At 42.0% G+C, this 27,421-nt stretch overlaps 1 protein-coding gene across 1 annotated transcript in view; it reads left to right on the forward strand.

Moving 5' to 3' along the window:
• ndufa10 (NADH:ubiquinone oxidoreductase subunit A10) overlaps positions 1–27,421 on the forward strand; it is a 64,182-nt gene that overhangs the window by 20,241 nt on the left and 16,520 nt on the right. The window contains exons 5-6 of the mRNA XM_060929195.1: positions 1,142–1,263; positions 26,783–26,862. Of these exons, the coding sequence (XP_060785178.1) occupies positions 1,142–1,263; positions 26,783–26,862 (202 nt within the window). The remainder of the gene's footprint in view (positions 1–1,141; positions 1,264–26,782; positions 26,863–27,421) is intronic.

The raw sequence follows: 27,421 nt of genomic DNA on the forward strand, positions 1-27,421 counted from the left end.
GGGTTGCGTTGGTGTACAGCAATCTTCAAGTTATGCCACAGATTCTCAATTGGATTGAGGTCTGGGCTTTGACTAGGCCATTCCAAGACATTTAAATGTTTCCCTTTAAACCACTCCACTGTAGCTTTAGCAGTATGTTTAGGGTCATTGTCCTGCTGGAATGTGAACCTTCGTCCCAGTCTCAAACCTCTGGCTGACTCAAACAGGTTTTCCTCCAGAATTGTCCTGTATTTAGTGCCATCCATCTTTCCTTCAGTCCTGACCAGCTTTCCTGTCCCTGCAGATGAAAAACATCCCCACAGCATGCTGCTGCCACCACCATGCTTCACTGTAGGAATGGTGTTCTCAGGGTGATGGGTTTGTGCCACACATGGTATTTCCCATGATGGCCAAAAAGTTCAATTTTTGTCTCATCTGACCAGAGAATCATCTTCCATGTGTTTGGGGAGTCTGCCACATGCTGTTGGGCAAACTCCAAACATGTTATTTTCAGCAGTGTTTTTTTTTTTTTCTTCTCCCCCCTCATCTTAATTATTGTTTGTGTCACAATAAAACAACAATTTGCACCCTTTAAAGTGGCAGGCACATTGTGTAAATCAAATGGTGCTAACCCCCCAAAATTCATTTTAATTCCAGCTTGTAATGCGAGAAAACAGGACAAACACCAAGGAGGATGAATACTTTTGCAAGACATTGTACATCAACCTGCTGCCACTTTTCGAGGAACACCTTCTGACTAGTCATCAGCTTTATGAATTTAGCAGCGCTGTGCTATAAATACCCACTCAGAATGAATAATTTGTAATAAGATAATGACTGATGGGATTGTTTCCAGGCCAGTGAAAGTACAGGGAAAGTCCACAAGTCTTAGTGTTGCGTCATTTTCACTATTACAGACTCGTTCCTTCACTCTCCTTGCTCAACTTTCCCTCAGTGTTTGAATGTAAACTGGCCTGTTTTGAATCCTGCAGTGGTTGTGGTGAGGAAAGTGGCGATAGAAAGCTTGTAAAATGTGTTTGTTCCATGTGTCATTGTCTAGCGCAAGTAAATCTTTCGATTTCTCTCTTCCTCCTGAAGTCTGTGAAGCATTTCTCTCTCTTTCTTTTTTTTTTTCCTCTTTCCCCTCCCCTCTGTCCTGCAGGTGTGGACCATTATAATGAGATTAAGGGCATCAGTATCTGTGAGTTTTTAGCCCCTCACGTCGTCATCTACGTGGACTCTCCTGCTGAAGAGGTGCAGAAGAAGCTCAAGGCATCTGGAAAGGTGTGTACAGTGAACTCCACAAAGAGAGCTGAAGAGAAACATCACTCATTTCCAGAACATACACGTGTCATCAAACCATATTTAGAGTTCAGATTTAACACCTCAGCAGATTCCGGTAAGTGTTTCCACTCGAGGAAAAAAGGTTTCAATTTCCTGGACAGTTTAGAGAAATGCCATTATATTTGTAATGAGCTTACAGTGCCTTGAAAAAGTATTCATACCCCTTGAACTTTTTCACATTTTTCCACCTTACAACCACGAACTTAAAAGTTTTTTATTGAGATTTTATGTGATAGACCAACACAGAGTAGCACATAATTGTGAAGTGAAACGAAAATGATAAATGGTCTTCAAAATTTTAAACAAATAAAAATCTGAAAAATGTGGTGTGCATTAGTATTCAGCCCCCCTGCGTCAATACTTTGTAGAGCCATGTTTTGCTGCAATTACAGCTGCAAGTCTTTTGTGGTATGTCTCTACCAGCTTTGCACATCTAGACACTGAAATTTTTGCCCATTCAAATTTGCAAAATAGCTCAAGCTCAGCCAGATTGGATGGAGAGCGTCTGTGAACAGCAATTTTCAAGTCTTGCCACAGATGCTCAGTGGGATTTAGGTCTGGACTTTGACTGGGCCATTCTAACACATGAATATTCTTTGATCTAAACCATTCCATTGTAGCTCTGGCTGTATGTTTAGGGTCATTGTTTTGCTGGAAGGTGAATCTCCTTCCCAGTCTCAAGTCTTTTGCAGCCTCCAACAGGTTTTCTTCCAGGATTGCCCTGTATTTAGCTCCATCCATCTTCCCATCAACTCTGACCAGCTTCCCTGTCCCTGCTGAAGAAAAGCATCCCCATAGCATGATGCTGCCACCACCATGTTTCACAGTGGGGATGGTGTGTGCAGGGTGATGAGCAGTGTTAGTTTTCCGCCACGCATAGCGCTTTGCATTTAGGCCAAAAAGTTCAACTTTGGTCTCATCTGACCAAAGCACCTTCTTCCACATGTTTGCTGTGTCCCCTACATGGCTTCTTATGCCTGTCTTTCAACAATGGCTTTCTTCTTGCCACTCTTCCAAAAAGGCCAGATTTGTGGAGCAAAGACTTATAGTTGTCCTGTGCACAGATTCTCCCACCTGAGCTGTGGATTTCTGCAGCTCCTCCAGAGTGATCATGGGCCTCTTGGCTGCTTCTCTGACCAGTGCTCTCCTTGCTCGCTCTGTCAGTTTAGGTGGACAGCCATGTCTTGGTAGGTTTGCAGTTGTGCCATACTTTTTCCATTTTTGAATGATGGATTGGACAGTGCTTCTTGAGATGTTCAGAGCTTGGGATATTTTTTTATAACCTAACCCTGCTTTAAACTTCTCCAGAACTTTATCCCTGACCTGTCTGGTGAGTTCTTTGGTCTTCATGATGCTGTTTGTTCTTCAGTGTTCTCTAACAAACCACTGAGGCCTTCACAGAACAAGTGTATTTATGCTGAGAGTAAATTACACACAGTAGGACTCTATTAACTAATTAGATTACTTCTGAAGGCAATTGATTGCACTGGATTGTATTTAGAGGTATCAGAGTACAGGGGGCTGAATACTAATGCACACCACATTTTTCAGATTTTTATTTATTTAAAATTTTGAAGACCATTTATCATTTTTGTTTCACTTCACAATTATGTGCTACTCTGTGTTGGTCTATCACATAAAATCTCAATAAAAACACTTAAGTTCGTGGTTGTGAGGTGGAAAAATGTGAAAAAGTTCAAGGGGTATGAATAGTTTTGCAAGGCACTGTAAATCAACTGATCTAGGCAGGCCAGATCAAGGTGCACATTTACAACATTACAGTGTATTTATTGAAATTTTGGCGAGTTCAAATCAACCGAACTCATGTACATGATGCAAAAATAAATAATTAAATAACGTTGGGCTAATCAACACAAGCTGCGGTAACACACATTTCCTTTAGCTTTTATCACTCCAGCACAAGTTTATCAAAATAATATGCCAGTGTGCCCGTGAACTTGCAAAACGCGTCCAAATCTTTGCAGTTTGAACATTCTTGGGCCATGAATGCAACGTAAATCCACCTTCTGTCGTGTTGCTGCACCCACCAGCAGCGCATCTACCTGGCATGGTGATAAATTAGCTCAAAATGGAGGATCGGAGTTGCAGTCAGCTCTGTGTTTTAGTATAGCGGAAGTGGCGATGAGACCGATAGACTAATCGCTGTGATGTCACAGATGTCAAGGTCATTCACTCAGACCGCTGTCTGTATGAATCACTTTAATCGTAAAAGTTACTGTATTAGATTTATTGTTAATGCTTAAAACTATATTCCTATGCCATTCTTAAGGTCTCAAGGCATTTATGAACAAAAAGTGAGGCCATGGTTCTGTGTATCTCCTTTAAATTCATTAATTGTTCTGTTTTATAAATAAATAATAAAATTTGAAGTCTGTGATTCGAATTCAGTAGCTTTTGATCCACTTAAATAAAACCCTGGGTGTCAGGAAAATTCTTTTAATGACCTACACTTGAAAAATCTGAAAGGCAGTCTAGCTTTAAGACTTCATTGTTGATGGGCCACTGTGGGAAATCCCCGACCTCTAGCACAAGGAATTTAACATCTTTCCTGTGTAGGTGTGAAATTAGCAAACTCAAAGTACATGTAGCCTAACTGCGCCTGCCTCATAACATCTTAATTAGGCAACGCCGTGCTGCTGATGATTTCCGTTTTTATAACGAAATGGAATGGAACAAAGAAATATAATGCTGGCTGTCATTTCCCTTTTTACGACGTTTCGCAGTAATGAAGCGTGCAGCTGCCGCCTTGATTACGTGAGAGATCGTGTTTGGCCATGTCAAATACTACATGAAGCTGAGAACACTGCTTTTTTTTTTTGTTTGACGTTCTGTTAGCCTTCTCACACTGGCCTTTCATTAGCTCCTCTGACCAGAAACAGGGATCCCAGACGTCCGCTATTTAGCGGAATTCCGCTATTTTCTAGCGAAAGTGTTTTTTTTTTTTTAAATCTCTTGTATATCCATTAAAAATATGTTTAAGTAAAATGACCAGCAGAATACGTTCTGATTTGGTTTGCTTGTTTAGCGATGTTTTCGTCGGCTTCGTTTGTTCTCGTTGACATTCGGGAACACTCGGAAGTTAAATTGATGTAAATACCGCGAGCAGTGTTGCCAGATTGCGCGGTTCTCCGCCCAGTTGGGGGGTTTCAAGTGCATTTTGGCGGGTTTTGAACATATTTTGGGCTGGAAAACGTCAGGAGTATCTGGCAACGCTGACCGCGAGACTGTACGCGATAGAACAAGAAAACAATATGGCTGCGCCCATTTGCTAGAAAACATGTTTTAACTCCGTTTGTGCTTTTGTTTCTAATGCGTTGAACTTAATTCAGAGCACTGCAGGAACATCAGAAAAGCAGAAGGAAAGATCAGAGAAACAAAAGCAGAGAAAACTGGAGGAAAGACCGAATGCACCCCAGAAAAGAGCATTAAATTCCTTTGCAGTGAAACCTTTCAAAAAGAGAGGTTTAAATCAAATATCTCCAGTATTTGCTGTACATATGTATATATCTAATATTACTGAATCATTGATTTCTGCTCATATTCATGATTTTTGAAAAATGAATGTGGCTTATATTTAGACTAGTTTTGACATTAACTTGAAACAAAAAAAATAAATGAGATGAACTATGGATACTATTGTTATAACAAAATCAGTGGAATATTTAGGCAAGTATATTCTTCAAAGCTACATTTTCGTCTAATTTTTATAATTTTTTTTTTCTGCCACTTATGTCATTGATTACAAAATATGGCATCAAATAGATACACATTATGGTTAAATTCTGTTGCTTTTCTATGTTAAATCTATGTAAAAAATGTGTTCTATAGCATCTTTAAATGTTAAAATCTCAACAACTTCAGGCAGCCCCCTTGACCCCTGCTGATAGTTTCTCATCTCATTATCTGTAGCCGCTTTATCCTGTTCTACAGGGTCGCAGGCAAGCTGGAGCCTATCCCAGCTGACTACGGGCGAAAGGCGGGGTACACCCTGGACAAGTCGCCAGGTCATCACAGGGCTGACACATAGACACAGACAACCATTCACACTCACGTTCACACCTACGGTCAATTTAGAGTCACCAGTTAACCTAACCTGCATGTCTTTGGACTGTGGGGGGAAACCGGAGCACCCGGAGGAAACCCACGCGGACACGGGGAGAACATGCAAACTCCGCACAGAAAGGCCCTTGCCGGCCACGGGGCTCGAACCCGGACCTTCTTGCTGTGAGGCGACAGCGCTAACCACTAGCCTACACCACCGTGCCGCCCGGTGATAGTTTCTTACATTCCTCTATTTTTTTCAATTACTGCTGGGATCCCTGCAGAAGGCCGATGAGCTGTTGCCATGGCGTGGCGTCCATCGTCCACAATTCAGTCAAATCGTCTCTCATCCGTCAGTTCTCCGTGGATTTCTGTTCCGATTTGTTTTTGGTTGAAAGAACTCCTCGCTCCGGACAAAACTTTCTCGTTGTTTTTGCTAATGAGTTACTAATTAGGCCAAATTAACGAATTTTCCAGGCCTCTCTTTAGAATTGTATCTCTTCTCTGATTTCTCGTCCAATTCTAGTTCTGATCGATGTTTTGGGTAGATCTTCCCTCGAGGAACAAAACTTGGGCTGCGTCTGAAATCACTCGCTCATTCACTACTCACTGACTTGGGAATTCTATATAGAGGGCTATATGGTGAGCTCATTGGTAAAATGAACAAACGCTTTCGGACACTACTCCGCCGCGCCGTTATTTACGTCATTACTGTCGCGCAATTAAAATGTACCAGATCAGTTGGCTGGTGGGTTTTCAAAATAATAAATACATGCGTGTGTTTCTGTGATAAATCCATATTATACTGAGCGCATTTCCCACATTAAAAAAAATAAAATACTTTGTGTCTGCTACATCTTTCAGTTCTTTTAAATCAAGGCTGAGTACTTTTTCTTTGCTGCTGCCTTTTATTCAATCAAATTTGAGGCTTTTGATTAATTCTTCACTCTGCACTCTAACTTTTTTTTTTTTATTCTTGTATTTTATCTCTTATTCTATTTTACCTTATTTTCTATCAGGCTTGTAGTATGCGAGTCCATGACTCGTGCCCTAATTTTAAAGAGTCAGACTCGTGCATTAATTGCAGCCGAACTCATAAATTGGAGACGAGGACTCTGATTTTTTTTTTCTTTATTTTTTTGTAATGTGCCATAATTTGACATAAGATATTTACAGTTAGGTCCATAAATATTTTGACAGAGACAACATTTTTCTAATTTTGGTTCTGTACATTACCAAAATGAATTTTGAACAAAACAATTCAGATGCAGTTGAAGTTCAGACTTTCAGCTTTAATTCAGTGGGTTGAACAAAATGATTGCATAAAAATGTGAGGAACTAAAGCATTTTTTTAAACACAATCCCTTCATTTCAGGGGCTCAAAAGTAATTGGACAAATTAAATAATTGTAAATAAAATGTACATTTCTAATACTTGGTTGAAAACCCTTTGTTGGCAATGACTGCCTGAAGTCTTGAACTCATGGACATCACCAGACGCTGTGTTTCCTCCTTTTTAATGCTCTGCCAGGCCTTTACTGCAGCGGTTTTCAGTTGCTGTCTGTTTGTGGGCCTTTCTGTCTGAAGTTTAGTCTTTAACAAGTGAACTGCATGCTCAATTGGGTTGAGATCAGGTGACTGACTTGGCCATTCAAGAATATTCCACTTCTTTGCTTTAATAAACTCCTGGGTTGTTTTGGCTTTATGTTTTGGGTCATCGTCCATCTGTATTATGAAACGCCGACCAATCAGTTTGGCTGCATTTGGCTGGATTTGAGCACACAGTATGTCTCTGAATACCTCAGAATTCATCCGGCTGCTTCTGTCCTGTGTCACATCATCAATAAACACTAGTGACCCAGTGCCACTGGCAGCCATGCATGCCCACGCCATCACACTGTCTCTGCCGTGTTTTACAGATCATGTGGTATGCTTTGGATCATGAGCTGTACCACGCCTTCGCCATACTTTTTTCTTTCCATCATTCTGGTAGAGGTTGATCTTGGTTTCATCTGTCCAAAGAATGTTCTTCCAGAACTGTGCTGGCTTTTTTAGATGTTTTTTTTTAGCAAAGTCCAATTTAGCCTTTTTATTCTTGAGGCTTGCACCGTGCAGTGAACCCTCTGTATTTACTTTCATGCAGTCTTCTCTTTATGGTAGATTTGGATATTGATATGCCTACCTCCTGGAGAGTGTTGTTCACTTGGTTGGCTGTTGTGAAGGGGTTTCTCTTCACCATGGAAATTATTCTGCGATCATCCACCACTGTTGTCTTCTGTGGGTGTCCAGGTCTTTTTGCATTGAGTTCACCAGTGCTTTCTTTCTTTCTCAGGATGTACCAAACTGTAGATTTTGCCACTCCTAATATTGTAGCAATTTCTCAGATGGGTTTTTTCTGTTTTCGCAGCTTAAGGATGGCTTGTTTCACCTGCATGGAGAGCTCCTTTGACCGCATGTTTTCTTCACCGCAAAATCTTCCGAATGCAAGCACCACACCTCAAATCAACTCCAGGCCTTTTATCTGCTTAATTGAGAATGACATAACGAAGGAATTGCCCACACCTGCCCATGAAATAGCCTTTGAGTCAGTTGTCCAATTACTTTTGGTCCCTTTAAAAACAGGGTGGCACATGTTAAGGAGCTGAAACTCCTAAACCCTTCATCCAGTTTTAATGTGGATCCCCTCAAATGAAAGCTGAAAGTCTGGACTTTATGTCCATGTCCATTATATAACTATAACTTGAATATGTTTCAGTAAACAGGTAAAAAAAAATTGTCAGTGTCCAAATGTATATAGACATAAATTAATGTAGATATACAGTTTTGTACTAATTTTGTGTCAGTGTCTCACCTGCGCACCTTGGCGCGTGCATCAGATAGACTCTCAGGCGCGCTCCAAGCGGACTCTCGCATGCGCGCCATAAACGACTCGCACCTGCACAGGATTAAGGCACAATCAGTGCACCCATTTAAAAACTGTGAAAACACACTTTACTTTGCGAAGTATCGAGTTGCGTTGCCGACACATTACCGAACCTTATTTCCTTGTTTGGTTTCCTGATCCCTGACTTCCTGTTTCTCGTCTTTGATTCTAGTCTACGATAGCCTGTTTTGTGCCTCGCTTGACCTATTGCCTGTTTTACGATTTTGCCTGCTGTTCTGGATTGTTTACCGTCTTCACTTGTATTAATAAACACACCTTCTGCACTTGCATCTGTCTCCCAACCATCTCTGACAGAATACTTTGCTCTCCCTGATAAAGAGAAGCACATTCACCTGTTCATATGTCATGTTCAGGAACAAACTAATGTTAATGGTGCTAAAACAGCCACCATCAAATGGTGCAGTTAGAGTCTTGTTCTCGGACTTGACTCGGGTCAACAGTGGACTAGATTCCAATTTTTTTTTTTTTAAATGACTTGGACTTAAACACTGGGGACTTGAGACTGGACTTGGACTCGAGGTTTAGTGGACTCAACTACAACACTTTTTTCTATTCTCTTACTATTTTTAATTGTACTTGAATTTCTGTTTATAATGTGTTTCTTCCACCGTCTGTTCACCCTGACACCCTTCCCCTCCACCCCACCCCACCCTTTCTCTCTTTCAGCGCGACCGCAGTGTATGATGATACTGTATATATTGCTTGGTTAGTGACCATCGGTTGTACACTACACTACTTTTCACGCTGCATTGCGGGATACTGCGAGTCCACTATATAGGGTGCAGTAATTCTCACTATGGACCCTTTTCACGTGACGTCACGACAAACGCGGCCGCCATTTTGGACATGTACTACCAGTAGTTTACCACAGCCAACATTGAGGAACGGCAGCAAAGTGTTTATTTTCAGCAAGACTTCCATCATGCCACTATATTGTTGTGCACCTGGATGTAGTAACCATCAACAAACAAGGCAAGGGTTATCATTTTATCGGATCCCGGTAGATGCTGACCGACGGAGAAGATGGATTGCGGCATACCAACGCTTGTGTAGTGACCACTTTGTTGGAGGTAAGACGAATAAAATTAGCCAGAAAAGGCATTACATTGCTGTTAACATCCCATTCTAGTTTACTGTAATTATGATCTGGCAGCTATTTACACCGGATCCAGTGTAAATGGCTGCCGGAGCCAACGTCCGAGGTTCCAGAGCGCGCTCGCTTGCGGCCGGCCGGAGCGCGCTAGCTCCGGCAGCTATTTACACTGGATCCGGTGTAAATAGCTGCCAGATCATAATTACAGTAAACTAGTAAATACAGTTTTCTGCATCTCGCTCCTTTTTCTTTTATGTTTGTCGCCTTCCTCGCATTCAAACCGATTCGAGCCGAAGTCCACTACATGTCCAAAATGGCGGTCGCGTTTACGAAGGTCACGTGACTGAAAAGGGTCTATACATTCGGACAGCACTACAAAATGGCGAACTCCCTGTGTAGTCCACTATATAGTCAGTCATTTGTTTGTTGCTTTTCCTGTTGTAAACAATTTGTTTACAGCTTTATTTTCAGTTAAATCATGTCTCGTCCCTCCCTCAGTTCTCAGTGGATTTCAGTTTTGATTGTTTTATTGGAAAGAACTAGACCTTCTGTACAAAACTTGGGCATTGTATCGTCAATTTTTGATAAATTAGTAATTGGGCCACCTTAACACGTTTTCTTCTGACCTAGAATTGTATCTCCTCTCTCATTTATCATGCAAATTCAGTTTTGGATCAGTGTTTTGGGTCGCTCTTCAGTCGGGGAACAAAATGTAGTCCTTTGTTGATTTTCCTGTTGTAAACAATTTGTCGTGGAGGTTGGTCCTCTCTCACATTGTGCCATTTCGGTTCCGTTTGATATTTTGGTAGGCATGGTTGTCCTGATGGCAGGCCAGATGAGCTGCTGTGTCCTTGACATTCTGGTTACAGTTGAAACATGGTCATTGCTGTACCTGCTCAACTAGAGCCGAGATTCTCAAATTTGTCAACCCTGTAGTAAATACAGTGCCTTGCAAAAGTGTTCATCCCCCTTGGTGTTTGTCCTGTTGTGTCGCATTACAAACTGGAATTAAAATGGATTTTTGGTAGCCTAGTAAACTAGACCCACCCACCTAGCGGCCAAAAATATTTTGGCCTAGCGAGTGGGTCTAGCCTCGCACCATATAAACAAAAACACCCCGGGCATCAAATCGTGCCCGCCAATCACAACGCAAGGTTTTTGTTTGGATTCTTTGGGCGGGCTTTTGCAGGAGTGATGACAAAGCTGCGCGACGCTGGAGAAAGCACAGCAGGAAAGATGGCTACCGCTAGTGAACAGCGCACGTTTGACTCCGCTTTGGAATCAGTTTTAGAAGAATTAGACTTTGAGTTTTCGTTGAAACATGAGCAGGAAGAGGCTCTCCGCTCATTCCTTTTCAAGAAGGACGTTTCGCTGTTTTGCCAACCGGCTATGGCAAAAGTCTGATCTACCAGCTGGCTCCGCTCGTAGCCAAAAGGATGGGGCTAGTTTGTGCAGTACGAAGAATTAATAAACAGCTTTGAAACATTACTTTTTGATTGTTTCTTATTTTCCCGTTATTTTAAATTTAAGGGAAATTATTTCACCAAACACAACTAAATAAAAACTCTCAAAAACAGTTTAAGCAAACCCTTGAAAAACACTTGGGGAAAAAAAAAAGTGTATGTGGTACAGACTCCAAACTTGTGGTCATTATCTCCAAACTTCTTAATATCTAGAACCTGTTTATTAATTAATACGCATTTTGAAAAATTATTTATTTCAAGGCCTCCCCCACTGCTTTCTGTCGCTCTGACTACGTCACAGTCACCGTTGCGCTGATTGGTCAGAGCGTTGGCCTATACGCACAGAGACAGTTTGAAAGACAGCGGTTTGTTCCTCCTACCCGCTTCGGAAATGTCTACAGATCGAGGCCAGACTAAATATTCACATTTACTCTGGCTTGCCAGGCTAGATTTTTGGAGGGTTGGCACCATTTGATTGACATGCCTACAACTTTAAAGGTGCAAACTGTTTTATTGTGACACAAACAATAAGATGAAAAAACAGAAATCTGGAATGTGCATAGGTATTCACCCCCAAGTCAATACTTTGTAGAGCCACCTTTTGCTGCAGTTACAGCTGCAAGTCTCTTGGGGTTTGTCTCTATTAGCTTAGCACATCTACCCACCGGGATTTTTGTCCATTCCTCAAGGCAAAACTGCTCCAGCTCCTTCAAGTTAGATGGGTTGCATTGGTGTACAGCAATCTTCAAGTTCTGCCACAGTTTCTCAATTGGATTGAGGTCTGGGCTTTGGTTAGGCCATTCCAAGACATTTAAATGTTTGCCTTTAACAGGGATGAGATTTCCGCTTTTCGGCGGATTTCCACTTTTTCTGAGTAAAAAACGAGCTTTTTCTATTATGCCAAATCAGTTGAGAATTTTTTTTTTTATTAATTTCGGGGGGTTAGGGTATGTTCCTTCATGCTGTTCAAACTTTATTAACTCCAACGATGTTTACATGTTATTTGTAAGTCGCTATCTTTAGTCTCGTTGAATGTGATGTAAAATTCATGTTATCTACATTGTTATTGGTCAAAACATCGATGTCGAGACCATAAAAGCCAATCAAAACAGTTTTTACAAAGACACCCACATCCGCTTTCTTTTATCAAAACTTCCACATGTTCGTGAGCTGCATATCAAAAATACGCTCCTCTAATCGGCGTCTTTTCTCAAGATGCCGAATACTATTGACAAGCGAGATGAAGCGAAGGTACGTGAAATTGATGCTGGTATAAAAAAAACAAGTTTAGCAAAGCAAAAAGAAAGCAAGAGAGCAGAAGAGAGCCAGGTTAGAGCATGTAAAACCACAGGAGGCGCTGGCTAATGAAAGAAAAAGAAGAGAGGACTGATAAGCTTTTGGCTTTGGCCAAGAAGCTGAAGTCTAAATGATCAAATGAAAATTTGTTTCAAAAATAACTGGGAATTGTAAATAACTTTTAACTATAAAAAGTGTAAATGGACAAGAAAACATACAAGTGATGCGGACAATAAGATAAAGACAGTCCCCATAAAATATGCATTTGTTTGATTCAATACATTGAATATATGATGATTTGAATTATAGCTGACAGTGTTTAACTATATAACTTTTAAAGTTTAAATAGACATTGTGAAGAAATCATATACAAATAATGTGGACATTAGGAAAAGGTCAGTTTCCATAAGATATTAATGTTTTTATTTAATTCAATATATTGAATATATGAAAATTTGAATTATTAATGGAACTGTAAATAACTGAATTTTAATGGACATTTTTTAGAAAAACAAGTGTTGACAATGAGCAATAACCAGTCCCCATAAAATGTAGATATTATTTTGAATTAATGCAAAACACATTGATTTTGATACATATTCTATATAATAGTGTTTTTATTTCAATAAGTATTAAAATAGGCATCAGGTGTTTTAATTAACTACAGCTCAGATTGCAGGAAATGGGGTGTGTAAGGTCTCATTTTGAAAAAAAATTCCCGGGGGTGCCCCCCCCCCGGGACCCCCCTTATTACAGATTTTCTGCTTTTTTTTTTTTTTTTTTCATCATCAGGACCCACTCTCATCCCTGCTTTAAATCACCCCAGTGTAGCTTTAGCAGTATGTTTAGGGTCATTGTCCTGCTGGAATGTGAACCTTCGTCCCAGTCTCGAACCTCTGGCTGACTCAAACAGGTTTTCTTCCAGAATTGCCCTGTATTTAGTGCCATCCATCTTTCCTTCAGTTCTGACCAGCTTTCCTGTCCCTGCAGATGAAAAATATCCCCACAGCATGATGCTGCCACCACCATGCTTCACTGTAGGAATGGTGTTCTCAGGGTGTTGGGTTTGTGCCACACATGGCATTTCCCATGATGGCCAAAAAGGTCAATTTTTCTCATTTGACCAGAGGATTTTCTTCCATGTGTTTGAGGAGTCTGCCACATGCTGTTGGGCAAACTCCAAACATGGTTTCTTAACAGTGACATTTATTTATTTTTTTCTGGCCACTCTTCCATAAAGCCCCACTCTGTGGAGTGTACGGCTTAAAGTGGTCCTATGGACAGAGACTCCCATCTCCGCTGTGGCTCTTTGCAGCTCCTTCAGTGTTCTCTTTGGTGCCTTTGTTGCATCTCTGATTAATGCCCTCCTTGCCCGGTCTGTGAGTTTTAGTGGGCGGCCTTCTCTTGTCAGGTTTGTAGTGGTGACATATTCTTTCCATTTTGCTATAATAGATTTAATGGTGCTCTGTGGGATATTCAAAGTTTGGGATATTTTTTATAACCCAACCCTGTTCTATACTTCTCCACAACTTTGTCTCTGACCTGTTTGGAGACTCCTTGGTTTCCATGTTGCTTGCTTAGTAGTGTTGCAGAGTCAGGGTCCTTCCAGAACAGGTTGATTTATACAGACATCATGTGACACTTTGATTGCACACAGGTGGATATTAATCAACTACTTATGTGATTTTATGAAGTGAATTGGTTGGACGTGAATACCTATGCACACTCCAGATTTGTTTTTTCATCTTAATTATTGTTTGTCTCACAGTAAAACAACAATGTGCGCCTTTAAAGTGGTAGGCATGTTGTGTAAATCAAACAGTGCTCATCCTCCAAAAATCCATTTTAATTCCAGCTTGTAATGCGACAAAACAGGACAAACACCAAGGGGGATGAATACTTCTGCAAGCCACTGTACGTTATGTCGACTTGAGTCCCATCTATATCACGTCACACCTCAGCCAGGGGAATTTACTTTTCCATTCGAACCTGAACGCCTGACATTTCGCTTTCTCTTCTGGTGGAGCGGCCACATCATCAGTGGTGTCCGTCACCTCAGACTGTGACTGAGTCCTGGTCATTAGACTTGCTTGGTTTCAGGAAAATAAATAAATAAATTAAGGCTTGTCTGATCCCTGTCGCTCGTTATAGCAGCCAGCCTGTGTGTTTTTGACATTCGTACATAGGCTTTATTAGAATTAATGAAATGGAGCCTCGGCTACAGGTTGCTTAATTTCCCATATATCAGCAACCACCTGTGACTTTCAAACGAAAAATGAACAGGCTTGTTCATTAAAAAATGGAAGGGTAGTGTAGAAATTGTTTTAGTACATTGTACTGAAATTCAAACTATGTGCAGGGAATTATTTTCATCGGACAAGCTGACCAGAGAGATTGAATTTTGTCAGACTTTACAAGATTTTTCCAGTCAAAGTCTGGTAATATTACATGGATTAAAGTGTTCCGTCGTGTGATGGATTTCCGTCAACTGAACTCTCCCAAGGCCAAATGTGAGGTCGGTGCTGATCCGAGGAGAATTAAAATGACGGGTGGTTGGGTAGAGATTGGATTATAAAAGAAAGTAGGTCTGCACACTGCTGGATACGCTCCAAAAAATAAACTTTATTTAATTAAAACAAGCAACGTTTCGATCACCCTGGATCTTCATCAGGCATATGGGTAACAGGAAGAGGCTGTGGCCTATATCACATGACCCTGCTCTACACCCGCCCAGGCAAGGCACCCAAAGGTGCCAATCAATTAGACAGACAGGTGTCTTAACCTGTACCAGTCATACAAAAGGCAAAACCAAAAAACATTTACAAGTTTGAAAGATTAAAAAGATGTGAATATAGTACACCAACATATAAAATACATATCACGTGAAAATCAATTACAAAAAAGGTTTTAAATCAAAATACATATTCATTCCCTTAGGTGCAATGGTGTTCAAGGTGTATGTATGTGTGTGTGTGTATATATATATATATATATATATATATATATATATATATATATATATATATATAAAAAGCCTCACGTCTTAAAAGGAGATTATCAACATCACCCCCACGTCTAGGTGTAGCAACATGTTCAATGCCAATATATTGAAGGGTTGCGAGGTTGTGTTTAAACGTGTTAAAATGGACAGCTACAGGGTTCTTCTCATCATTCAACCGTATGTTGCTTCCATGCTCTGCGATGCGCGTTTTTAGACACCTTGTTGTTTTGCCTATATAGGCTAATCCGCAGGGACATTTAATCATATAAATTACATTTCGTGTATTGCACAAAATAACGCCTTTTATTTTAAAAGGCTTCCCAGTGTGCGGGTGGTTGAAAGAATTACATTTGCGTGTAAAATTACATTGCGCGCAATTTCCGCACCTATAGTTGCCATCAGGAAGGGGAGGAAATCTCCGTGCGCGGTCTGGTGGTCGGTCGGCCTTAACGACAAGGTTGCGTATATTGAATGAACGCTTGTATACAAAACGTGGGGGCTGTCTAAACGAGGCATCGCTGAGGGTAGGGTCTGAGCTGAGGATGGGCTTCAAAAAGCTTGCTCAGTGGCGAGTACTGCGTAATGCAGGATAGCCTATTGTCAGGGGCCCTGTGTCTTTTTCTATTAAGACACGTCTCTTGGTCGATGTTGTGGAACCTCTCTACTGCATTATTAATCCAATGTTCAGAGTACTCGCGCTCCCTAAAGCGCTCGGACATAGCACTACATCAACCCATTTTATGATAAAATTCTCTTTTATAGGAGATATATTGATGACATTATTGTGGTGTGGAGAGGCACAGAAACTGAGCTAGTTGATTTTCAGAACTTTTTAAATGAGAGAAATGAAAATCTGAAATTTACTGGTGTTTTTAATAAAGAACAAATCAGCTTCTTGGACCTCTTGATATCCGTAGATGGTAGTAGGTTAAAAATGGACCTTTACAAAAAACCTACGGATAGAAATACACTTTTACATGGCAAAAGTTATCATCCCACCACTCTAAAGCGGAATCTACCTATCAGTCAGTTTAATAGGATACGTCGCATCTGCAGCTCTGACCTAGACTACACAAGGCAATGTAGTGCTATGTCCGAGCGCTTTAGGGAGCGCGAGTACTCTGAACATTGGATTAATAATGCAGTAGAGAGGTTCCACAACATTGACCAAGAGACGTGTCTTAATAGAAAAAGACACAGGGCCCCTGACAATAGGCTATCCTGCATTGCTCAGTGGCGAGTACTGCGTAAGCTTTTTGAAGAGATAGTGAGGAGACATTGGCCCATCCTCAGCTCAGACCCTACCCTCAGCGATGCCTCGTTTAGACAGCCCCCACGTTTTGTATTGAGGTATTTCACTCACGTGACCAAGTCATGTGATGCTGCCATTTTGGACGGCATGGCTCGAATCAGTTTGAATGCGAGGAAGGCGACAAACGAAAAACATAAAAGAAAAAGGAGCGAGATGCAGAAAACACCTTCACTATCCAGCGACGTAGGGCATTTACAGGGTGAGCAGAGGGAGAGGTATTTGCAAAAATTGAGGTTCGCAGGCTTAGAGAACGACGTTTACCTGCTTCCACCAGGATTGTTCACTGACGTACGGAAGTACACGAAGCCCTCGTCTTTACCTGACTTCGGCCCACATGATCTGTATACCTATGTCGTTAAAAACCCATCGCCATACACAGGTATTGATCTGAAAGCGTATAAGAGTTTGGATGCCTACAAATATTTTGTGTCAGGCTGGGTAACATGCCTACATCAGCGGGTCGTCCCTGGAGCCGGTGGTCGCCATCTTATTACAGCTAAGGTTTGTTCACATTTTCATTTACTTTTGGTCCTCAGGATAAACAAAATGTTATTAAATGTCATTGAAATAACTTCTTAGTCTGTTGAGACATGGCCCGTTATAAATTTGCTGTTACCAGACAATGACTAAGAACTGTATTATTAGGGTCAGTGTAGTTGTAGCAGTGTATTAGCAACTAGCTGTTAGCACTAGCTAATGTCAACAACAGTAGCTGGTATGTTACTGTAGCAATATTTACGTTCAGTCATTTGGATGACTGTTAAAACCTTTCAGTCTCAAGTTTTTCCTTTACTGGATTTACTAGTTTACTGAGCTAGCGCGCTCGGCCAAGCCGGGAGCCGGCGCGCTCGGCCAAGCCGGGAGCCGGCGCGCTCGGCCAAGCCGGGAGCCGGCGCGCCGGCCAAGCCGGGAGCCGGCGCGCCGGCCAGGCCGGGAGCCGGCGCGCCGGCCAAGCCGGGAGCCGGCGCGCCGGCCAAGCCGGGAGCCGGCGCGCCGGCCAAGCCGGGAGCCGGCGCGCCGGCCAAGCCGGGAGCCGGCGCGCCGGCCAAGCCGGGAGCCGGCGCGCCGGCCAAGCCGGGAGCCGGCGCGCCGGCCAAGCCGGGAGCCGGCTCAGTAAACTAGTAAATCCAGTAAAGGAAAAACTTGAGACTGAAAGGTTTTAACAGTCATCCAAATGACTGAACGTAAATATTGCTACAGTAACATACCAGCTACTGTTGTTGACATTAGCTAGCTTGCCGTCCAAAATGGTGGACACCGGGGCGTCACGTGACCCTGTGACGTCAGGTGAAATACTTCAATACAAGCGTTCATTCAATATACGCAACCTTGTCGTTAAGGCCGACCGACCACCAGACCGCGCACGGAGATTTCCTCCCCTTCCTGATGGCAACTATAGGTGCGGAAATTGCGCGCAATGTAATTTTACGCGCAAATGTAATTCTTTCAACCACCCGCACACTGGGAAGCCTTTTAAAATAAAAGGCGTTATTTTGTGCAATACACGAAATGTAATTTATATGATTAAATGTCCCTGCGGATTAGCCTATATAGGCAAAACAACAAGGTGTCTAAAAACGCGCATCGTAGAGCATAGAAGCAACATACGGTTGAATGATGAGAAGAACCCTGTAGCTGTCCATTTTAACACGTTTAAGCACAACCTCGCAACCCTTCAATATATTGGCATTGAACATGTTGCCACACCTAGACGTGGGGGTGATGTTGATAATCTCCTTTTAAGACGCGAGGCTTTTTATATATATACCTTGAACACCATTGCACCTAAGGGAATGAATATGTATTTTGATTTAAAACCTTTTTTGTAATTGATTTTCACGTGATATGTATTTTATATGTTGGTGTACTATATTCACATCTTTTTAATCTTTCAAACTTGTAAATGTTTTTTGGTTTTGCCTTTTGTATGACTGGTACAGGTTAAGACACCTGTCTGTCTAATTGATTGGCACCTTTGGGTGCCTTGCCTGGGCGGGTGTAGAGCAGGGTCATGTGATATAGGCCACAGCCTCTTCCTGTTACCCATATGCCTGATGAAGATCCAGGGTGATCGAAACGTTGCTTGTTTTAATTAAATAAAGTTTCTTTTTTGGAGCGTATCCAGCAGTGTGCAGACCTACTTTCTTTTATTGTCTGATACTTTTGTCTGGCACCTGCAAAGAGTTTTTGGATGTGCGCACCCTACTCAAACGATTATAGAGATTGGGTTATAACACTGATATGTTGCAACACCATCAACTATCAGCAGGGTTTAACTTTTTTGTTTTTGAGCCGTGCTTTGTGTTGTTCATTTCCTATGTCTGATCATGTTTAAACGTTCGCTGTCTACGGTGCGGCATTAAAAAAAAACATGCGCTGTCAAAATTGGCAAAATACATTCCCATGTGCTTGGCGTGCTTGTGTCTGACCATTTCTGTTTTGTATTAAATTAAATCTTGCCAAAATGACTTAGTTCAAACCTGGACTTATAGAAATAGAGCATGTTAAAAAAAAAAAAAAACGAAAAAATAAACCCCGGAAAGCCCGCTCCTCTGCTTCAGCCAGACTTGAAGACCCGACGGTGCAATGCTTGCAGACTGTCAGAAGTAATTAGACCTAAATTTATAGCTAACAAATCAGCAGACGCCCCAACAATTATTATTTTCGTTAGGCCAATGTGTAAGGTATATTAGAACCGTGCCTTATAGCCTACGTTATATCACAATTTAAAGGGCGTTTGAGGAGTTGGAGGCTGCGAGCGCAATGATGTTCCGACATGCGCTAAACTTTATTCCCAGAAAGTCATACACCAGCGTTCAATGCCCCAAACAGCCAAAATGTCTAGAAGACTACGGTTAAATAATAATCATAGCCTACTAAGTTAAATTACGTCAAAACATCTGTTTCTGGCCTATGAAATGATGGAGGAAAATGAGAACGAACGCAAAGTAGATAGCAGCCAACTTCACGCGATCTTTTAGGTAACTTAACACTCGTGTTGGCCACAATATTTCTCTTAATAAAATCTTGAATTGTTTTCGAAGTCGTATTCAACACAAAGTAAGGTCAAATTATAATTTTAATTTAAGCGAACATGTCATTTTGCTTTCGGTTTCGGCAGCATGGATGCGCTTTACATGAAAGAAGGCACTGATGTGTCTGCCATCGATAAAGGTGTAAAAAACAAGTGGAGGTGGGCTTGGCTGTACGAAATAGGTGAAAACGGAAAGCCATTTAGTTCATGGTGCAAAAAACTAAACATTCCAGGCGCTTGCATTTGTGTGGTTTGCCACAAATAAATAATATACGGAAGCAATGGAAAGAGAGTGCAATAAATTGAATATATGAATCCATTAATTAATTGATAATAAAGTTATCACTTCTAAGTTAACCATTCTCAGAATTTCATCGAAATCCACCCATCACCCCCTCCCCCCCCTGTAAATTTTCAGTCAAATAATTTTTTTTGCTTTAATCCATGTAATTACCAAACAACAAACGTGTGTGTGTGTGTGTGTTGAGTAAAGAGAACACTAATGTAATGTATAGATTTAGGCACTGCCTAAAAGTGGAGCTCCCATCTGTTTCTGGGTTGTAGAATTTTCTTGTATCATAGCCAGTCTTTTTTTTTTTTAATTTCTTTACTGGCTAGCACTGGCCACGAGGCGGTATGTATGACTGGTAATTACTAACACTGGCCACGAGGCGGTGTGTATGACTGGTGTGTATGACACCAAAGCAGTTCCAGGGCTGGTTCGGGGCCAGTGCTTAGTTTGGAACCGGGTTTTCTGTTTCCACTGACAAAGAACTGGCTCTGGGGCCAGAAAAACCGGTTCCAGGCTAGCACCAACTCTCTGCTGGGCCAGAGGAAAGAACCGCTTACATCAGCGGGGGTGGAGTTGTTAAGACCAACAACAATAAGACCGCGAAAGATCGCCATTTTTAAGCGACGAGAGGTAGCAGCTGTACAAATGCGAAGTCATCCATTATTATTCTTCTTGTTGCTGCTGCTGCTTCTTCCGTGTTGTTTTTGCTTCGATATTCGCGCTAAGGTTTATGCAAACGTAACTGACGTATACAATGACATAACTGACGTATACAGCAACGTAATGACGTGGCTCCCCTTAGCACCGCGAGTTATGGAAAAGCAAACTGGTTCTCAGCTGGCTCGCAAGTTGAACGAATTGTGAACCAGCACCAACACTGGCCCCGAACCAGCCCTGGAACTGATTTGGTGGAAAAGGGGTATGAGTAGTGGTACACGTACACACCACAAAAAATCGACTCGATGGGTTTACCATTTTTTTTCTTAGGTATGGTGCTCCGCGCAGGAGTTCCGCTATGAATGGGGGGAGAAAACATGAGCGCCTCCACGAAAGCATATCTTGTTTGCTCTGCTGGTGCACGTAAAGCTCATAAAAAGCTACTTTAAGCACACATTTACAACTACAAGCCTGTGTTTCTATTGGATCTGTTCTCCTATAGTGGACTAAAAAACCTTCCTACAGTATTTAGTGCCTTCGATGTTTCCACAAAGCTGCTTTGTGACTATCCATTGTTAAGGGCTAGACGAATAAAATAAAATTGAATTTTGGACTGAAATTGCAGAACGGCGACAATAAGCTAGCATTAGCAGCTAACGTATTAATGGATCTAAAGCCAATACTGCTGTTATAAAGTCATTTAAAGCTAAAGGAGAACTTTACACTCTTCAGTGTGATTTGGCCATGTTGATTTGACGCAGCGACATCACCACCCTGTGTTCCATAACGTGCACAAAAAAAAATTCACTTGCAGAGCCCGTAGATACACTACATGGCCAAAAGTATGTGGACACCTGACTATTGTAAACCCCTATTACAAAACCATATGTATTAATATTGTTGTTTCTCCTTTTGCTGCTGTTATAACCCACACTTTTCGGAGAAGGCTTTGTTAGATTTTGTAGCATCGCAGTGGAGAATTTATGCTTATTCAATGACGAGAGGGCCAACATTGATGTCTGGCAAGGAATTGGAGTTGCAGTTCAGTTGGGTTGAGGTCAGGGCACTCGTGTTCTTGCACTTGTCTTCATGGAGTTTGCTTTATACACAGAGGCATTGTCATGCTGGGTTCCAGTACTGTTGAAGGGAAATTATAACACCACAGTAAGTACACAAAGACGTTCTGTACAATTGTGTGCTTTCAACTTTGCAGCAACAGTTTGGGGAAGGACGACATTTTGGTGAGATGGCCAGGTGTCCACATAGTTTTGAACACGTATAGCATATTGTGGCAGCAGGAGTAGACGTGACGCACGTTGCTCGACCGGCCACCCCCACGCTTCGGCTGCTTGTTCGAAGAGGGTGATGAATGTCTCGGGGTCGTCATACAGTCCCATCTTTGTCAGGATGACATGGGGTGCGTCTGCTGCAGTGGTGGTCAAGGACCCTGCCAACACGAGCAGGTGCCGGAAACCCTGGCGATCTTCCTGCTGAGTCGGCAGCAAGGCTTCGAAGCGTTGCTCCTGCTCCTTCCAGAGGGTGATCAGCGCTCTGTTGGGCAGTGGCGAGGGCATGGATTACAATGGTGCTTGAAAGTTTGTGAACCCTTTAGAATTTTCTATATTTCTGCATAAATATGGCCTAAAACATCATCAGATTTTCACACAAGTCCTAAAAGTAGATAAAGAGAACCCAGTTAAACAAATGAGACAAAAATATTATACTTGGTCATATTGAGGAAAATTATCTAATCTTACATATCTGTGAGTGGCAAAAGTATGTGAACCTTTTGCTTTCAGTATCTGGTGTGACCCCCTTGTGTAGCAATAACTGCAACTAAACATTTCCGGTAACTGTTGATCAGTCCTGCACACTGGCTTGGAGGAATTTTAGCCCATTCCTCCATACAGAACAACTTCAACTCTGGGATGTTGGTGGGTTTCCTCACATGAACTGCTCGCTTCAGGTCCTTCCACAACATTCCGATTGGATTAAGGTCAGGACTTTGACTTGGCCATTCCAAAACATTTAACTTTTTATTCTTCTTTAACCATTCTTTGGTAGAACAACTTGTGTGCTTAGGGTCGTTGTCTTGCTGCATGGCCCACCTTCTCTTGAGGTTCATTTCATGGACAGATGTCCTGACATTTTCCTTTAGAATTCGCTGGTATAATTCAGAATTCATTGTTCCATCAATGATGGCAAGCCGTCCTGGCCCAGATGCAGCAAAACAGGCCCAAACCATGATACTACCACCACCATGTTTCACAGATGGGATAAGGTTCTTATGCTGGAATGCAGTGTGTTCCTTTCTCCAAACATAACTCTCTTCTCATTTAAACCAAAAAGTTCTATTTTGGTCTCATCTGTCCACAAAACATTTTTTCCAATAACCTTCTGGCTTGTCCGCATGATCTTTAGCAAACTGCAGATAAGCAGCAATATTCTTTTTGGAGAGCAGTGGCTTTCTCCTTGCAACCCTGCCATGCACACCATTGTTGTTCAGTGTTCTCCTGATGGTGGATTCATGAACATTAACCAATGTGAGAGAGGCCTTCAGTTGCTTAGAAGTTATCCTGGGGTCCTTTGACCTCATGGACTATTATATGCCTTGCTCTTGGAGTGATCTTTGTTGGTTGACCACTCCTGGGGAGGGTAACAATGGTCTTGAATTTCCTCCATTTGTACACAATCTGTATGACTGTGGATTGGTGGAGTCCAAACTCTTTAGAGATGGTTTTGTAACCCTTTCCAGCCTGATGAGCATCAGCAACGCTTTTTCTGAGGTCCTCAGAACTCTCCTTTGTTTGTGCCATGATACACTTCCACAAACGTGTGTTGTGAAGATCAGACTTTGATAGATCCCTGTTCTTTAAATAAAACATGGTGCCCACTCACACCTTATTGTTATCCCAGTGATTGAAAACACCTGACTCTAATTTCACCTTCAAATTAACTGCTAATCCTAGAGGTTCACATACTTTTGCCACTCACAGATATGTAATATTGGATCATTTTCCTCAATAAATAAATGACCGAGTATAATATTTTTGTCTCATTTGCTTAACTGGGTTCTCTTTATCTACTTTTAGGACTTGTGTGAAAATCTGATGATGTTTTAGGTCATACTGGTATTTATGCCGAAATATAGAAAATTCTAAAGGGTTCACAAACTTTCAAGCACCACTGTAGATCCTTCAGTGAGGAGGACTCCATGAGGTGGTTCCCTTTAGTATCCTGGGTTTTGGCATCACTGTTGTGAACCCCTGATGTCGGTGGAGTACTGAAGCGCGGCAGGCGGGAACTGATGTTAACACAGACCTTTTATTTTTGCTTTTCGTATTTGCTTTTCACCTTTACTAATTTCATTTAGTTTTACACACACACGTGCACAAGTTCCTCTCTCATCACGTGCTCTCTCTCTCCTTTTTACCCTCCATCCTCACTACAAAACAGACACAGCATTAATTGCCAACAGGTGTACTTAACTCTGCCACTCATCTTCCCTGGCCCCACCCTCCATTCACAAGCTGACGCTTGGCCATGCCCCGGCTGCCACACACAAATTTTTTTTTTTTTGGTAGTTGCATGCCATATGTGCAGTCAGTTTATGATTAAAATACATCTCTATTGTAACATGGTCCAGATCGAGGGTCGAGCTCTTGTTAGTACTTTTATTGTCCATACTCATTTTTCGTCTGCTGCATGATGCGTTCATGAGTCAGACAAAACTACATGTTTTGGATTGGTTTGTGGAAAAGAAACCCCAAGTCTGATCTCGGCACTAGACTGCAATCAATAATGGAGGCCTCCTTGTATCCTGCACAGTAACTGTAAGACTGGTGAGTGAAACCTGAAATCATGATCGATTAGTTCTTTTTCGTGGACGACACTGTTGAAGACTCAAAGCTAATTGTTTAGATGATGTCGATCGATTTTCTGTAACGGCAACCCTGACCGTAATTCAGATCATGGGGTTGTATGAATGCGCTCGTTCTAATAAACTGTAGTATACGCTCACTGGCCACTTTATTATGAACACCCGCCTGCCCATCCATCCGCCTGCTGTTTTATTTGATGCAGTTCTCTAATCAGCCGATCCCTCAACAGCAGCACAATGCATCAAATCATGCAGATACAAATCAAGAGCTTCAGTTCATGTTCACAATGTTCAACCATCAGAATGGGACAAATTGTGATCTCGGAGTGACTTTCACTGTGGCATGGGTGTTGGTTTGAGGCAGATGGACTGGTTTGAGTATTTCAGAAACTGCTGATCTCCTGGGGTTTTCACACACAACAGTCTCTAGAGTTTACACAGAATGGTGTGAAAAACAAAAAACATAGTGAGTGACAGTTCTGTGGGTGGCAACAAATGGCTTGTTGATAAGAGAGGGCAGAGGAAAATGGCCAGATTGTTTCGAGATATTTTTATTTATTTATTTTTTGCCCAGAAGAATATAGTAACTTGTATAATCACTCTTTACAACCGTGGTGAGCAGAAAAGCATCTCAGCATGCAACAGCAGACGACCATGTTGGATTCCAGTCCTGCAGCCAAGAACAGGGATCTTAGGATCAACAGCAAGTTCCTATTAAAGTGGCCGGGGAGTGTAGCTCGAACAGGAGCTTGTCGGATGGACGATCTAAGTAATCTAACTCTCTAATAATCCAGATGACCTGTGTATGGTAAAAGGAAAAATATTTGACATGATCTGTGAGGAGGTGTTTATGGTTTCAGGAAGGAGTGTCTCCATTGTCAGCGCTTTGTAACAGTCTGAGATTTCCATAAACTTCCATCAGAACAGTGTGTTTTCCTTGGCAGATGATTTGTGATTGCAGGATGGGTCACTACGTGTGCTGATGATGATCATGGACACATTAAAGTGCATATTCTGGACCAATTTGGTTTTTTTTTTAAATATGAAAGAATGTCCCTTTACACACGCATCCAGAAGGGTAATTTTGCACAAGGCCATCTGTCTACAGCAGAAAAAAATAAAATAACAAAACGCGTCTGGAAAAATCCCAAGAGAGTCTGGAGCCAGATTCATGACGTCACCTGCGGAAGCGCCAGCAGGCTGTGCGACCTTTGCAGTTTCAGTGCACAGCCTGTGTAGACCAAGCGCTCCCGTTTCTCTCTTTGTCCGGTCTTTTGAGAAACGATGAGTACTAATCCCATCAAGATTGGTGTTGCTACACCCTCCTACAATACATCTGTTCACCATTTTAATAATTACGTAATAACGTTGAAGAAATTTGCAGAAAACCACCAGGTCGTTTTCTCATAAACAAACCAGTGCTGATGTAGGATTCAGAGGGAGGCTTCCCGCACGCGACGTCGTGAAAATCAACGTTTCCCGGGAAATCCAAATGCCAAGTTTTATCAGAGGTGGACCAGTTCACCTCAAATGGCTTGATTTCAACTGAATTTTTCTGGTATTGCACAAAATGCAAAATGTTACAGATATTTGACCAAAGTTTAATATAAAATAGGAGAATTACATTGATCTTGCTCCTGAATTTACCTGTGATATGCACTTTAATCATTCAGCGTGTTTTTGGTTGAGACTAAAGGCCAATTTATGCTGACAACCCAGTCCTTGCAGATGGTGTCGCAGATGGCGTCTGTGAAGCCCCCCCCCCCCCCCCCCCCCCCCTTTGCAGACGCTCTGCGCGCACCTCCCAAAAATTGTGACCACCGCAGAAGCCTCGCAGACGAGGGCTCTGATTGATTGGTCCACTCTACATCCGCTGTACACGCACTTCCGCTTCCCTACTTTCCCGGTTTGGTTTGTTTTCACTACCGCCATTTTTAAAAGCACGAGCGAAGATGGAGCAGCACGAAGAGCGGTTGATCGAGGAAGTGAGGAAGTACGTACATCTATACGATTCCAGTTCTAGTCATTATAAGTAACCGGAGGATAAACACTCCACTAACCACACCCACCAACTACTCCTAGCGATTTCGCGACTTTGCGCCCCTTGCGTTGTGGTGGTGAATAACATCGCGCACGCCTATTACTCCCCGCTCAATGATAAATTACAACTGTCTGCGAAAAGCTATCTGCGAAAGCCTTGTTGCAAGAGCATGCAGAGGCCCTAATAGTTTCACTGCTCTGTGCAGCAAGTCTGGTTTCCCTCCTCCCTTCTGATGCACTCAGCTGATAGCAAGCCACTTAAAATTGTTTGGGTTTTTCCTGCTGATGTCAGTCTGGTGAATTTTGAAGAATTGTGTAACGACAGCACAGTTGTTCTAGACTGTTTCAGGTGGATCTAACACTGAGCTTGTGCATCTCTTCTCCAGCCCTATCTCCAAAACGTATCCCTCGCCTACCTTAAAAGCATCGAGACTGCATACAAGAAGACCTTCCTGCCCAAAATCAGGTAATGCATTAACCGTTTAACCTACATACATGTACAGTGTCTTGCAAAAGTATTCATCCCCCTTGGTGTTTGTCCTGTTTTGTCACATTACAAGCTGGAATTAAAATGGATTTTTGGGGGGTTAGCACCATTTGATTCACACAACATGCCTACAACTTTAAACGTGCAAATTGTTTTGTTGTGACAAACAATAATTAAGATGAGGGGGGAGAAAAAAACAAAACGACACTGCTGAAGAAAGCACATTTGGAGTTTGCCCGACAGCATGTGGCAGACTCCCCAAACACATGGAAGAAGATTCTCTGGTCAGATGAGACAAAAATTGAACTTTTTGGCCATCATGGGAAATGCCATGTAAAAAACAAATCTGTAGTGTGCATAGGTATCCCCCCCCCCCCCTTCATATGAAACCCCTAAATAAGAGCTGGTCCGACCAATTCACTTCATAAGTCATGTAATTAGTTGATTAATATCCACCGGTGTTTCACATGATCTGTCACATGATGTCTGTATAAATCAACCTGTTCTGGAAGGACCCTGACTCTGCAACACTACTAAA

Source organism: Neoarius graeffei, chromosome 9, assembly GCF_027579695.1.
Source record: "Neoarius graeffei isolate fNeoGra1 chromosome 9, fNeoGra1.pri, whole genome shotgun sequence".
NCBI classification, from domain to species: Eukaryota; Metazoa; Chordata; class Actinopteri; order Siluriformes; family Ariidae; genus Neoarius; species Neoarius graeffei.